This window comes from Malaclemys terrapin, chromosome 7, assembly GCF_027887155.1.
Source record: "Malaclemys terrapin pileata isolate rMalTer1 chromosome 7, rMalTer1.hap1, whole genome shotgun sequence".
NCBI lineage: Eukaryota > Metazoa > Chordata > Testudines > Emydidae > Malaclemys > Malaclemys terrapin.
The window spans coordinates 30,326,027-30,340,770 of NC_071511.1; the positions used below are offsets into that span (position 1 = coordinate 30,326,027).

The window sequence follows — 14,744 nt, forward strand, 5'->3', positions numbered from 1 at the left end:
GGTATGTGAGCCCTTTCAGTACTACTTTGGCTTCTACCATTGCTATCATCACATGAAGTCTGGCAAGTTACTGATTCACAGCCCGCCCCCCTCAAAAGACAAGCCTTCTGTGATGGGGTATATAAACCCCATTGTCACAGCCACTAAGGGGCAGAATAGCTAAGTGGGTGACCAGCAACATTTGGATAATGGGCTGCATCCCAAGCAGGGGGCACAGCTGTCTGACAGGCTGAGGACTACCTTGTGTCAGGCAGCAAACTGGCAGGAAGTTGCCCAAGGTGCTGGAACAGAAACCCCAAGGACTAGGGTAACATAGCTGGGGGAAACCTGCCAGCCAAAACAGGTATCCCTTCTCTTGCACTCCACAAGCTGGAGGAAGACCTGACACCCTAGGGTCCTGCTACCAGATGACATAAGGATTTAAGGAGAGTTGGAGCTGAACTGAAAGGCTAGAAACACAATGTCTTAAATGGCCAGTACCTCTAACAAGCTCAGGGAAATGTAAGCAGGACAGAGGTCCTTCACAGGCTCAGACTAGATTTTCAACACCAGCTCCCAGCAGCCTGTTCTCCAGCCCAGATCTAAGCCTCCAAGAGCATGTGCCCCACCTTCATAGTGCTATGCCCTTCTGCAACCAATACCCCATCTACATCTGCTCCACCATCTCCCAGATCCCCTAGGAAACAAGTTAAACCAAGAACAACTCTGGAATATTAACACAGCTGATTTTTATTGTTTTTAAAAAAAACTTTACAATGTTTTCTTCCACTGTTACTTTTCCAAAGAAAGCCAAGTGGCATAAAACAATCTGGAGGGTCCACAAATAACTGCTCCAGAAATAAGCCAGAATGAGCTTAAAACCACAACTTTTTTTTAAACTAACAGTGAGCAAGCTGCATATCAATGAGAGTTCGAATTAAGACAATAGAAGCGCTCCCCTTTACAAGCATGCAGATTATTAAGGCTTTAGGAGTTAGCTGGTCTGAAACAGTGAGGAATCTTGTATCTATAAAATCCAAACACAGATCTAACAAAGGTGTAGAATAGAACATTACCCCCCTTTCCCCAGAAGAAATCTTGTCAGTTACATTAACGGCAGGTTCTAGGAACAATTATTTTCTTTCTGGATAGAAATCAGAGCTATGTAAATAGACATTCTGAATGCCACGGGGTTTCCATAAATTATTAATTTCATTCTGCCCTTTGGATTGGGTACAAAGTGGAAGGGTTTGGAAGATTTTTTTTTTTCCCCTGCTAACTATGAAAGCCATAATAGTGACTGCTGGTGCGGAGGCAACAATAACCAATATTCACAAGAAGGCATCGCACCACTCCCGCAGGCAGCCAGAACAGTCTCTGGATTGCTTGGCGTTGGCTCCACACGTGTCTTTCAGCCATTCCCGGAAAAGTTCTTCATCTTTCTTCAGAACCAGGAATTGCCCAAGTACCACATATGCCTGAGCACAGAAAGGAAAGGGTATCACAACTGATAGTTAATATACACACAAAACCCGTTGCTAAATGGAGGAGAGGATAGGACAGCCCCAGGTTGTCCGCTGATTGGTTTCTAAAGGGTAAGTGATAGCTGAACAGCTTTTACACGGTCCCATAGAGCAGAGGCTCAAACTTTTTTACTGGTGACCCCTTTCACATAGGTGGGGTCACACTCAGAGACTTGCTCTTATAAATATATAAAAAAGTCTTTTTAATTTAACACCATTATAAATGCTGGAGGCAAAGCAGGGTTTGGGGTGGAGGCTGACAGCTTGCAAACCCCCCATGTAATAACCTAGTGATTCCCAGTTTGCTCTATGGCAGGGGTTTTCAATCTCGATACTAACATAACTTGCAACTGAGTACCTCACAGATCAATGGGCTTTAACCTCGCAGGAAAGTGAATGATGGGAACATTATCCCTGTTTTACAGACAGAGAACTGAGGCACAGGGTGAGTTAAGGCCTTGTCTAAACTTAAGGTTTGACAACACAGCTATAACAGCAAACCCTCCCAGGATAGACTGCATACTGGCAGAACAGTCCTCTTGCAGGTGTTACAACCTCTACACTTATCCAACCTAGCGGTCAGCAAAAAAGTCACACCCCTCACTGACATAGCTACGCCAAAGAAGCTTAAGTGTGGATTTGCCCAAGGTCACATAGGAAGTCTGTGGCTCAGGTGGAGTTGAACCCAGGCCTGAGTTCCGGGCAACTGCACTATCCTTCCAACCCCTACAAGCATGCAGTCTGGTGTTAGTTGGGAACATCTAGAGCCATTATTCAGGGTGACCTCTAGGGGACATAGAAGTAAGGTAGAAATAAAAGTCTTGCATTCATGGGAACCACAGCAGCTGGGATCTCTGATCTCTACAACTCAAGCTGACAGTGCGTGAAAGGATTTCCTTCCACATACAAGGGATTCCACACCACAGGGCAGATGGATATTTTAAAACAAGAGTCTGGAGAATTGATTGCCTGGAGCTTTTGTATTTATGACAATTACGAGGCATATCAATTCTGGTGAAAGGGGAATTAAGGGCTTTAGAACCTCTGAAGAGGTAACAGGGATTAGGCTGTGGTCAGGCTTGCTCTTACAGGATTGCTCAGGCACTCAGAGTTGGAAGTATGTGACAGTGATCTTTTAAGGAAGATGCTGGTTAAGGCAGATTGTCACTTGTCCTGTTTCTAACCTTGTTACTACAGCAGGACTTGCCCAATGTGGTTTTGGGCCCTGCCTCAGTTTCCCCTTCTCTAGTTCATCAGATCTCAGACAGCAGCTGTTTTCTCACTAATCCTTTCCTTTTCAGGAGTCTACATTAATAAACCAGAGTTCAAACCACAGATCTCTCCCCCACCAAGCCTTCCTAATTGGCTCACACTCTTGATGCAGAGGTTCTTAGTCCAGGGGTGGGCAAACTTTTTGGCTCGAGGGCCACATCTAGGTGGTGAAATTGCATGCAGGGCCATGAATGTAGGGCTGGGGCAGTGGGTTGGGGTGCAGGAAGGGGCTCAGGACAAGGGGCTGGAGCAAAAGAGGGGTGCAGGATGTAGGAGGGGGGCTCAGGGCAGGGGGTTGGGGTGCAGGAGAGGTGCGGGGTGCGGCAGGGGGCTTGGATGCAGGCAGGAGGCTCTGGGCAGGAGGTTGGGGGGCAGGGTGCAGGAGGGGTTTGGGGTGCAGGCTCTGGCCCAGAACTGCTTACCTGGAGCGGGCCGGATCCAGCCCCTCGGGGCTTTGGATCCGGCCCACGGGATTGCCACTCCCGTGGCGCCATGGACCCCACACCGCTTTGGGAAGCAGCTGGCACCACGTCCCTGCGGCTCCTGGGAAGGCGGGGAAGAGGGCTGAGCGAGCTGCCCTTGACTGTGGGTACCTCCCCCGAAGCTCCCATTGGCCGGGAATGGGGAACCGCGGCCAATGGGAGCTTCGGGGGAGGTACCTACAAGCAAGGGCAGTGCGCTCAGCCCTCTGTCCCCCCTCCCCCAGGGGCCACAGGGACATGGCACCAGCTGCTTTCTGAAGCGGTGCGGGATCCACGGCAGTGGCAATCCTGTGGGGCGGATCCAAAGCCCTGAGGCGCCAGATCTGGTCCACAGGCTGTAGTTTGCCCACTCCTGCCTTAGTCCCATCCCTGCTGCAGTTCTTCTAGCAGGCTCTTCTCCCTGTCATCTACCCCAGGCCCACCTACAACCTTTGGAGAACAGCCTAGGCCTCCTCCTTGGCTGTTCTGCCTGCTCTTTAATGGAGCACTCAATCCCACATCTGCTCTCCCTGAATTCAGGCTGCCTTCCTACCCCCTCCCAACAAGTCTGGTTCTAAATCCCATGCTGCCCCAGCATGTAACTATCCTCTCTCTTCACTAGGGGAGGTGGGCTACACCTAGAAGAGCCATAATCCCCTCAAAGGGCCAGCTCCCCTTGTGACAGGAGCATCGCAGGGAGAAGGTGCCCTGTGTTGGCACATGATTTAAGAGGAACTTTTGCCCCTTGGAGTTATCCAAGATGCTCCAAAATTGCTGGTGAATCAATTTCAAGCCCCAATTTCCCACATGGTTTCACTCAAGCCACTGACACAGCCAGAGCTGAGCTTTCTGAACTCCACCCCTCTAAAGATACAGAGAGCTGCGCAAAAAAAGGTTCCAGAGACCTTGTCAAAGCCTTTGTCCGCCAGTTTCTTTCCAAGAACATCCCCAATTCCGGCCAGAGTTCCCACGGGCTTCTCCCCCATGGGCTCAGCCACGAAGTCCCGGTGCTTCTGGGAGGTGGACGACATACTGGCTGGTGCTTGATCTAAAAGAAGAGAAGATCAGACATTGTAGTAAGAGGCAACATGTGCCATAGAGCCCTGAATCCTGCTGGACCAGAGATCAATATTAGCTGCACCCACTCAATCAGGATTTGGGGACTTGAATGTGTGTGAAATATATTTTGGTGCAAAACGAAAGATCTTATCCACTCTAAGTTTTAAGTGAGTACAGAAACAAGTGCTGGTACTTACTATTAACAAGATCCTACTAATTGTGGAGGAATAATGGTCAGGGCCTAAACTTAGTTAAGCAGTGTGTAAAGTATGGCCTGAAGGTAGAAGGTGGGGGGGGGGGGGGGGGAAGAGATAGAAAAGGTAGGGTAAAGAGAAATCATAAAAGCAGAACTGACTGCAGACATTATAAAAGTAGAATTAACCTTTGTAACAGCTTATGATTAATAGCTGACAGGTGACAGAGCAAGAAACTGCAAAGAGCAAAAGTAAGGAAAAACAGAAAAAGCTTGCTTTGCTTTATTCCTTCTATGGATGTAAAACTTTAAGGAAGTATATGTAATTTTTGTGGTTTTATCCTATATAAACTCTCGCATTTTATCGGGGGGAGGGGGGGGGGAGGGAGGAGGAGGGTGTTTGGCTGCCTTGGCTGATTTCCCCATGCATGCATGTTTGATTGATCAATAAAGGAACCTCAGGCTGTCTGACCACACGGTTGATTTTTGGATCCATTTTCCACAACAATCATCGTAAGATACCAGTGGTTCCGTTGTGGACAGATGCCCACAAAAGTCCCTTTTAGTTGTGATCTCAGATTCTAACAGGTCTTCCACAGATCAGAGAGACCACAATTTAGATTCATTAACAGCCATCAGCCAAACCTCTGAGAACACTGTTCAAGCACACAGATCACTTTCAGAATAGCTATAAACTGCATGGCTAGTGCCCAGCACTATATATAGAAGAGGGAATGTATATACAAGTTCTATATATATCTCCTCTGTCATGCACGCCAGTCTGAATGTAACTGAGGGAAGTTATTGGGCTCAATGCAGCAGTAACTAGGTGAAATTCTACAGCTGGCATTATGCAGGAGGTCAGAATACACCTAATGGTCCCTTCTAGCCTTAAAAAAACAAAAAAACAAAACAAAACCACACTAAGGAAGATTGGAATATGGGCCAAGAATTGTCTGTGTACAGAGCGTGCACAGCAAAGCCTCTGATCACTACTGTAATATAAAAATATTAATTAGTTGTAGGAAGCCTAACACCTTTATCATAGCTCTCAGCTGCAATAATGAGACTGGATGAAATATTTCAATTTTATCTCCGTACAGATGCCCAACTTTAGCTTTTAGTTTCCCTTGTAGTTGTAGAAATTGTAAATTACTTAAAATAAACAAGCCCTGAATCACAGGAGCAGAGGAGAGAAATCTGTTTCATAAAGTGTGGAAGTTTTATTTTTCTGGGAAGAAGCCAATAAAAATAGCTTCCAAGAAACCAGACGGCTAGTGTCAAATTTTACCCAGGATTCTTAAATTAATATTTGAAATATTCACCCACAGTGTTAGCTCACTGAATTGTCTGCATACATGGGTAAACAAGACAACTGCAGTCTAATGAGAACAAATGAAGCCACTGGAAATGGACTCATCTACCGAGATGCCAGGAGCAGAACACATGGTGCTAACACATAGCTAAGGCAGTAATAAAAGCTCACAGAGCTTTGGTACGTGGTCAAGAAAAGTAGTCAAAAATACAAAAAATGGTTATTTGTACTTAAAACTGCCCCCCGTTTTACATTTTCTGTCCACAGGAGAGGGAATTCCCAGATCAGGAATTCAACCAACTTCCTAGTCTTGTAACTCAAGTCTATCACACTCTGATCTGACAGGAGGAGAGAATGGTAGCCTTGGACTTTTCATGGAGCAAAGGTTTTTCTTGAGGCATTTTTCCTAGTCAGCTTCCTTATACACACCTCACAGGCAGAGGGAGGACTGGACACATCATGGTTTTAGTTAGAAGCTTTAAGGGTTGGGAAGGGAGACTGATGTCCCAGGACCAAACTCCTCCACCCAGGAGTCTCAGCCCACTTCCCTGCTCCCCACTCCCAGTACTTCTGATCCCCTTCCAGGACTCTTGCCCCAAGCAACAAAACTTAACACCTGAGTGCTTCCAGTCCTGTCCCCATGCATTTGTCCTACCCCCCCAAGGCTCCCGAGATCACCTCTCCCCACCTCCAACAACCGCCCAAATTCTCCAGCATCATTCCCCTTCCAGATTTCCCGCCCACTAGCTCCCAGCCTCCTTCAGCAGACCCCTCCAACCTCCCATGCAGATATCCCCAACTCCTCCCTAACCTACTCCTGCAAAGGCCCCTCAATACTAAGCCCCATCCAGATACCTTCAGCCTCATTCTCCTCCTCAGCCTTCCTAGAGACCCCCAGTGATGGAGTGGGAATTTTTCATAACATTTTGTGAGAATGTTGTGCGTGCCTCAGTTTCCCTATGTGGTACTTGGTTAAGTAGGTGGGGCGAAAGGGTTGTTTGCTTTTTGCAGAGGCCCAGAGATACAGGTATGACTGAGGCCTGGCTGTCTGGAGCCAGGGGGACCCATGCCCATGGAGAGTCCCAACAGACAATGGCCATTACAACTGCCTCACCATTTGGTACCTAGCAACTAATGACAGGGGGTCCCACCCTCAGCAGGAAACCAGCCAGTTGTGAGCAGCTGGAGCACAAAGGCCTGAGGAGGAGACCAGATGACAATGTTTGCCCAGGAACAAGAACAAAAGACGAAGCGGGGCCATTGGGGTTTGTTCAGTGTGGACTGCTGGAAGTAAACTCTCAACTTCTGGACTGGGACTCAACGGGGGTCAGGGAGAGCTCTGCACTGACCCAGATGGACTTTGCTGTAGCTTGCTATTCTCTATGCTAACCAAGGACTTTCTAAGCTGTGTTCCAGACATCTAATAGAAGCATAGGACTAGAAGGGACCTCGAGAGGTCATCTAGTCCAGTCCCCTGCACTCAAGGCAGGTCTAAGTATTATCTAGGTGTCTGTCCAACCTGCTTTTAAAAATCTCCAATGATGGAGATTCCACAACCTCCCTAGGCAATTTATTCCAGTGTTTAACCACCCTGACAGTTAGGATTTTTTTCCTAGTGTCCAACCTAAACCACCCTTGCTGCAATTTAAGCCCATTGCTTCTTGTCCTATCCTCAGGGGTTAAGGAGAACAAATTTTCTCTCTCCTCCTTTTAATAAAATGTTATGTACTTGAAACTTATGTTCCCTCTCAGTCTTCTCTTCTCCAGACTAAACAAACCCAATTTTTTCAATCTTTTCTCATAAGTCACGTTTTCGAGATCTCGAATCATTTTTGTTGCTCTTCTCTGGACTTTCTGCAATTTGTCCACATCTTTCCTGAAACGTGGTGCCCAGAACTGGATACAATACTCCAGTTGAGGCATAATCAATATGGAGTAGAGCGGAAGAATTACTTCTCATGTCTTGCTTACAATACTCCTGCTATTACATCCCAGAATGATGCTTGCTTTTTTGGAACAGTGTTATACCGTTGACTCATATTTAGCTTGCGATCCATTATGAGCCCCTGGATCCCTTTCTGGGGAACACCTTCCTAGATAGTCATTTCCCATTTTGTATGTATGCAACTGATTGTTCCTTCCTAAGTGGAGTATTTTATATTTGTCCTTATTGAATTACATCCTATTTACTACAGACCATTTCTCCAGTTTGTTGAGATCATTTTGAATTTTAATCCTATCCTCCAAAGCACTTGCAACCCTTCCCAACTTAGTATCGTCCACAAACTTTATAAAAGTGTATTCTCTATGCCATTATCTAAATCACTGATGAAGATATTGAACAGAACTGGACCTAAAAGTGATCCCCGTGGGACCCCACTTGATATACCCTTCCAGTTTGACTGTGAACCACCAATAACTAGGGCTGTTGATTAATCGCAGTTAACTCACATGATTAACTCAAAAAAATTAATTGCGATTAATCGCATTTTAGTCAATATTAAAAATAGAATAGCAATTGAAATTTATTAAATATTTTTGGATGTTTTTCTACATTTTCAAATACACTGATTTCAATTACAACACAGAATACAAAGTGTACACTGCTCACTTTATATTATTTTTCATTACAAATATTTGCACTGTAAAAATAATAGTATTTTTCAATTTACCTCATACAAGTACTGTAGTGCAGCCTCTATCATGAAAGTGCAACTTACAAATGTAGTTTTTTGTTACATAACTGCACTCAAAAACAAAACGTAAAACTTTAGAGCCTACAAGTCCACTCAGTCCTACTTTTTGTTCAGCCAATCGCTAAGACAATCAAGTTTGTTTACATTTACGGGAGATAATGCTGCCCACTTCTTATCTACAATGTCACCAGAAAGTGAGAATAAGCGTTCGCATGGGACTTTTGTAGCCTGCATTGCAAGGTATTTACATGTCAGATATGATAAACATTCGTATGTCCCTTCATGCTTTGGCCACCATTCTAGAGGACATGCTTCCATGCTGATGACACTCATTAAAAAAATAAGGTGTTAATTAAATTTGTGACTGAACTCCTTGAAGGAGAATTGTATGTCTCTGGCTCTGTTTTACTCACATTCTGCCATATATTTCATCTTCTAGTAGTCTCAGATGATGACTCAGCACATGTTCATTTTAAGAACGCTTTTGATGCAGATTTGACAAAATGCAAAGAAGGTACCAATGTGAGATATCTAAAGATAGCTACAGCACTCGATCCAAGGTTTAAGAATCTGAAGTGCCTTCCAAAATCTGAGAGGGACAAGGTGTGGAGCATGCTTTCAGAACTCTTAAAAGAGCAACACTCCAATGCGGAAACTACAGAACCCAAACTACAAAAAAAGAAAATCAACCTTCTGCTGGTGGCATCTGACTCAGATGATGAAAATGAACATGCGCAGGCCTGGACTGCTTTGGATTGTTATAGAGCAGAACCTATCATCAGCAGGGACGCATGTCCTCTGGAATGGTGGTTGAAGCATGAAGGGACATATGAATCTTTAATGCATCTGGCACATAAATATCTTGCGACGCTGGCTACAACAGGGCCATGTGAATGCCTGTTCATTTTCAGGTGACATTGTGAACAAGAAGCTGGCAGCATTATCTCCTGCAAATGTAGACAAACAAGTTTGTCTGAGTGATTGGCTGAACAACAAGAAATAAGACTGAGTGGACTTGTAGGCTATAAAGTTTGACATTGTTTTATTTTTGAATGCAGGGGTTTTTTGTACATAATTTGACATTTGTAAGTTAAACTTTCATGATAAAGACATTACACTACAGTACTTGTATTAGGTGAATTGAAAAATACTATTTTTGGTTTTTACAATGCAAATGTTTGTAATCAAAAACAAAGTTTTTTACAAATAAATGGTTTTCTATTAAGTGCTATTGATTTGTTTAAGCGCTTGACAGCCCTACTGATAACTACTCTGGGAACAGTTTTCCAACCAGTTATGCACCCACTTTATAGTAGCTCCATGTAGGTTGTATTTCCCTAGCTTATTTATGAGACTGTCACACGAGACAATATCAAAAGCCTTAATAAAGTCAAGATATACCACATCTACGGCTTCCCCTCTATCCACAAGGCTTGTTACCCTGTCAAAGAAAGATATTAGGTTGGTTTGACTCAATATGTTCTTGACAAATCCATTCTGATTGTTACTTATCAGCTTATCATCATCATCTAGGTCAGGGGTAGGCAAACTTTTTGGACCGAGGGCCACATCAGGGAACAGAAATTGCATGGGGGGGGGCCATGAATGCTCATAAAATTGGAGTTGGGGTTCGGGAATGGGTGAGGACGCTGGCTGGAAGTGTGGGCTCTAGGGTGGGGCTGGGGATGAGGAGGTGCTGGAGGTGTTGGGGTGTTGGAGGATGCTCCAGGCTGGGAATCGAGGGGTTCAGAGGGTGGGAGGGGGATTAGGGCTAGGGCAGGGCTGTAGGAGGGTGAGGTCTCCGGGGTGGCGCTGGGGATGAGACGTTTGGGGTACAAGAGGGAGCTCCAGGCTGGGATTGAGGGGTCTGGAGGGGGATCAGGGCTAGGGCAGGAGGGTTGGGGCACGGGGAGAGGGTCTGGGGTGCAGGCCCCGGGCAGCCCTTACCTCAAGCAGGTCCAGGGAACAGCGGCATATCCCCGCCCCGGCTCCTACGCGAGGCTCTGCACATGGCCCCGTCCGCAGGCGTCGCCCCTGCAGCTCCCATTGGATGAGGTTCCCAGCTCTTGGGGTGGGGGGAGCATGCAGAGGGGAGGCCCCTGGCTACCCGTTATGTAAAGCCTCCGCTCAAACGCGATTGTAAAATCTGTAACTTGTATCACTAAGTTCTGCAACCTTTTTGCAGATTTTGTAACTTCAGGTTTCAGAGTAGCAGCCATGTTAGTTTGTATCTGCAAAAAGAACAGGAGTGCTTGTGGCACCTTACAGACTAACACACTTATTTGAGCATAAGCTTTCGTGGGCTATAGTCTCTAATTTGTTAGTCTCTAAAGTGCCACAAGTACTCCTGTTCTTTTTGTAACTTCAGTTATTGTTAACATAACCTTTTAAGTTTTGTAACCTTTGAAAGCTCTATAACCTTTTCAAATTACCACTTGTATGAACTTCCAAGCTTTGTAATATCCCATCACGCAATCCGAGAGTGTGAACGAGGGAGCGTGTGGGGAAGATAAGGGAGTGTGAACAAGGGATTGTATGTGGGACTGGGTGGAGAGGAACTATAAGGAGAAAAGAGCTCGGAGACAGGAGCCAAGTGTGTCTGATATAATCTGCCCTGAGAAGGCAATCATGGGGTGCTGTAAAGAAAAGAAGAACCTGGTATGCATGAAAGAAACTGATCTGGGAATGCTTCTCGGTGACGGACACAGAAGGAAAACTCAGTGTACGTGACAGGAGCCACTCAGTTCCAGAAAAAGGAAGAAGGCATGCACACAAGCTGCTGCTCCTTGACCTGCTCACCAGCCTGGATTCATGACCGCAGGCGGACACACCAGATCTACCACACTTTGGCTTCTCAGCTTCCACGCTGTCTCTGGTAACTCTCCACCTGTGTGCGTGTGTGGGTGCATGAGGGTATGAATGCGGTGAATGTGTGTGTGTGTGTGGATAAGCTCCATCTCTTTTCTATCTGATGCAACAGTGGCATCGTAATAAAACTAATACAAGTGTGACCCTGGGTTGGTTTTTAGGGGAACTGAGGTAACAGCCCCTACGTGTAGGAGCCAGAAGGGGGGCCATGCCTCTGCTTCTGGGAGCTGCGTGGCACAGCCCCCAACCCCTGCTCCATGGCTGGAGAACAGGAGGGGGCCAAGCTGCTGCTTCCAGGAGCCACATGGAGTGTCCCCAGCAGGAGCTCAAGGGTTGGATTAAAATGGCTAGCGGGCTGGATCCGGCTGCAGTTTGCCCACCCCTGATCTAGGTGTTTACACGATTGCTTAATTGTTTGTGGGGGGAGGGATAGCGCAGTGGTTTGAGCATTGGCCTGCTAACCCAGGGTTGTGAGTTCCCTCCTTGAGGGGGCCACTTAAGGATCTGGGGCAAAAATCAGTACTTGGTCCTGCTAGTGAAGGCAGGGGGCTGGACTCAATGACCTTTCAGGGTCCCTTCCAGTTCTATGAGATAATAATATATGGAGATATACCTATTTGCTCCATTATCTTTCTGGGTACTGAAGTTAAGCTGACTGGTTTGTAATTCCCTGGGTTGTCCTTATTTCCCTTTTTATAGATGGGCAAATATAGTGCCATTTTCTAGTCCTCTGGAATCTCTCTCATCTTCCATGACTTTTTGAAGATAATCACTAGCAGCTCAGATATCTCCTCAGTCAGCTCCTTGAGTATTCTAATAAATCCTTCTGTTTTAACACTGGCTTAGTCACTCTATAGTCAGGAAGTCAGGGCTCCATTGCTCCCTTTGGGTGTGTAAGTCTTCCCCAGGTGTCCAATTTGAGTGGACTCACTGAGGGAAGCTCACAGAGTTAGCAGGGGTGCTAAAGGTTCTGAGGTTCAGTCCCAGGAGGCGGTGAAGCCACGGGACTTACCCCAGTGAGAGGGCATGCCCCTAATGGAGTCAACACAGTAAAGGGGTCATTCCAGGGACTAGTCCAAGGATGTAAAGAGCCCTGTGAATCTATGACAGCCACACCAAAGGCCCCTGAATTCCCCACTTTCTGCAGAACACCCAACCTCAGGGATAACGCCCTCCCTTCCACATGCACCCTCAGCCCCATCCTTGCTGCCAAATACCAACAAGCCCCTTGCTTTGACTCTGCACCCCCTTCCTCCCCTCAAGACACCCTCAGCCCTTTTAGAGATCCTGCTCTTGGCCCATCCTCACCAGATGCATCCTCCCCTATGCACACCCTCACCCTTCCTTCACCAGAAAGGCACCCTCCCTCCCCGAAACACCCTCATCCCCACCTCCCTCCCCTCAGATCCTCTCTCCACCCATTCAGAAACACCTTCCACCATCCGCTCCCAATCCAATCCTGCCCAGAGCCACTTTCAGCCCCAGCAGAGACCACCTATGCATCCGAAGAAGTGAGGTTTTTACTCACGAAAGCTTATGCCCAAATAAATCTGTTAGTCTTTAAGGTGTCACCAGATTCCTTGTTGTTTTTGTAGATACAGACTAACACGGCTACCCCATGATACTTGACACCATCACTACAGATGCTCCTAGCCGTCCCAGACACACCCACCATAACCCAACCCCTCTCTCACCACTAAAGATCCTCCTCTCTCTAACTCAACACAAGCACTGTTCTCTTCAAAAAAGACTCCACAATTTCAGAAACCTGCACTCTACCCCTCCCTTCCCTAGAACGTAGCCCAGTGGGTAGAGAACTGAACTAGACTCAAAAGACTTGGGTTCTATTCCCAGATCAGCTACTGACCCGGGGGCCTAACTTCAACTCTGTGCTTCAGTTTCCCCATCTGTAAAATGGGGGATGACACTGACCCTCCTTTACAAATCTCTTGAGAGCTACTAATGATAAGAGCTAAGTAAGGATTAACATTAGCACTAACTCAACCCTCCCCCAGATACCATCAGCCCACCCACCCCCACAGAGCTCCCAAGCCTCACCCTCTATAGCAGAGGTCAACAATCAGTAGATTGCCATATCTGGCTGCTAAAAGTCCGGTGGCGCAGCGGGGCTAAGGAAGGCTTCTACCTTCCCCGGCCCCACACTGCTCCTAGAAGTGGCAAGCATGTCCCTGCGGGGGAGGGGGGGGTTCAGGGGTCTCCACACACTGCTCCTGCCTGGAAACACTACCCTGCAGCTCCCATTGGGCAGGAATGGGGAAATGCAGCCAATGGGAGCTGTGGCAGCAGTGCCTGGAGAGATGGGCAGCACACAGAGCCGCTTGCCATGCCCCCCCCTCCAGGGGGCACAGGGCAGGGACGTGCAGGCAGCTTCCAGGAGGGGCGTGGGGCCAGCACCCTGTACTCCCTCCTGCACCCCAACCCCCTGCCCCAGCCCTGAACCCAAACTACCTCCCAGAGCTCACACCCCTAACCCCACCCTGCACTCCAACCGTCTGGCCCAAGCTCAACCCAGAGCCCCCTCCCACACTGCAAACCCCTCCGCCCCAGCCCAGAACTTGCTTCCCCTCCCGAACCCCAACCCCTTGCCCCAGCAAGTGAGTGATGGTGGGGGAGAGCGAGCAACAGAGGGAGGGGGGATGGAGTGAGCAGGGTTGGGCCTCAGGGAAAGGGCAGGGTAGATCCTAGGTTGCACTTCACTTTTTGAATTTATCTTGTACTTTAAAAGGTCTGAAACCAGTGCTCTATAGAGACCACCCTTCTCTTCCCCTATGGATAAGCCCCCCCTCCAGGAACCGTCAGCCCCACCAATCCTTACAGAGAAACCCTCCCCCCCCCGCCCCAAACACTCCAACCTGACCCTCTTCTCCGTAACTCACCCCACCCCCATAGAGACAGCCCGCCCCACCATATACCCCGCCCCTCAACACCACCCTCCTCCGCTCTACCCGCCGCCGCCATCGCCATCCCTCCCTCCAGACCGCCCCCTGCCAGAGACATCCCCAGCCTCCGCCCCCCTCCCTAAGCTCCTGCTTCCCCTACCCCCTCAGGCTCCCCCACAGACACCGCCCCGCCCGCAGCCGCCTTCACCCTGCCCGAGGCCCCCGCCCAGCGCCGCAACGACTCACCAGCTCCACTCGCTGCTGCAGCACCTCAGCCACCGCCGCTCCCGCCCAACCGGCCACCCACCGCGCCTGCGCAAACACCCCTTCCTCTTCCGGGCCACGCCGGGACGCGCGCCTCTTCGCGCCCCATATAACCATAGAGAGTAGGCGGCGCTATATACAGCCCTTCCAAGGGCGATCCAGCCACATTTTTAACCATAGAGTACAGGGTCACTCTTTCTAGGCTACATCCGCT

The 14,744-nt window shown here is 48.0% G+C and overlaps 1 protein-coding gene across 1 annotated transcript; it reads right to left on the minus strand.

The window, feature by feature from the left end:
* Positions 1-708: 708 nt before the first annotated feature.
* BANF1 (BAF nuclear assembly factor 1) lies at positions 709-14,611 on the minus strand. Its single transcript, XM_054033472.1, has 3 exons — positions 14,513-14,611; positions 4,141-4,283; positions 709-1,457 (listed from the first exon to the last, which is right to left on the minus strand). Exons 2-3 carry the CDS (start codon positions 4,264-4,266, stop codon positions 1,311-1,313), a joined length of 273 nt encoding a protein of 90 aa, XP_053889447.1. The 5' UTR covers positions 4,267-4,283; positions 14,513-14,611; the 3' UTR covers positions 709-1,310.
* Positions 14,612-14,744: the final 133 nt, after the last annotated feature.

Coding starts and splice junctions, on each gene's coding strand:
- BANF1 (XM_054033472.1), bottom strand. CDS start 4,266: ATGTCGTCCACCTCCCAGAAGCACCGGGACTTCGTGGCTGAGCCCATG. Junction 1,458..4,140: donor CGGACAAAGGCTTTGACAAG/GTCTCTGGAACC, acceptor TTCTGTGCTCAG/GCATATGTGGTACTTGGGCA.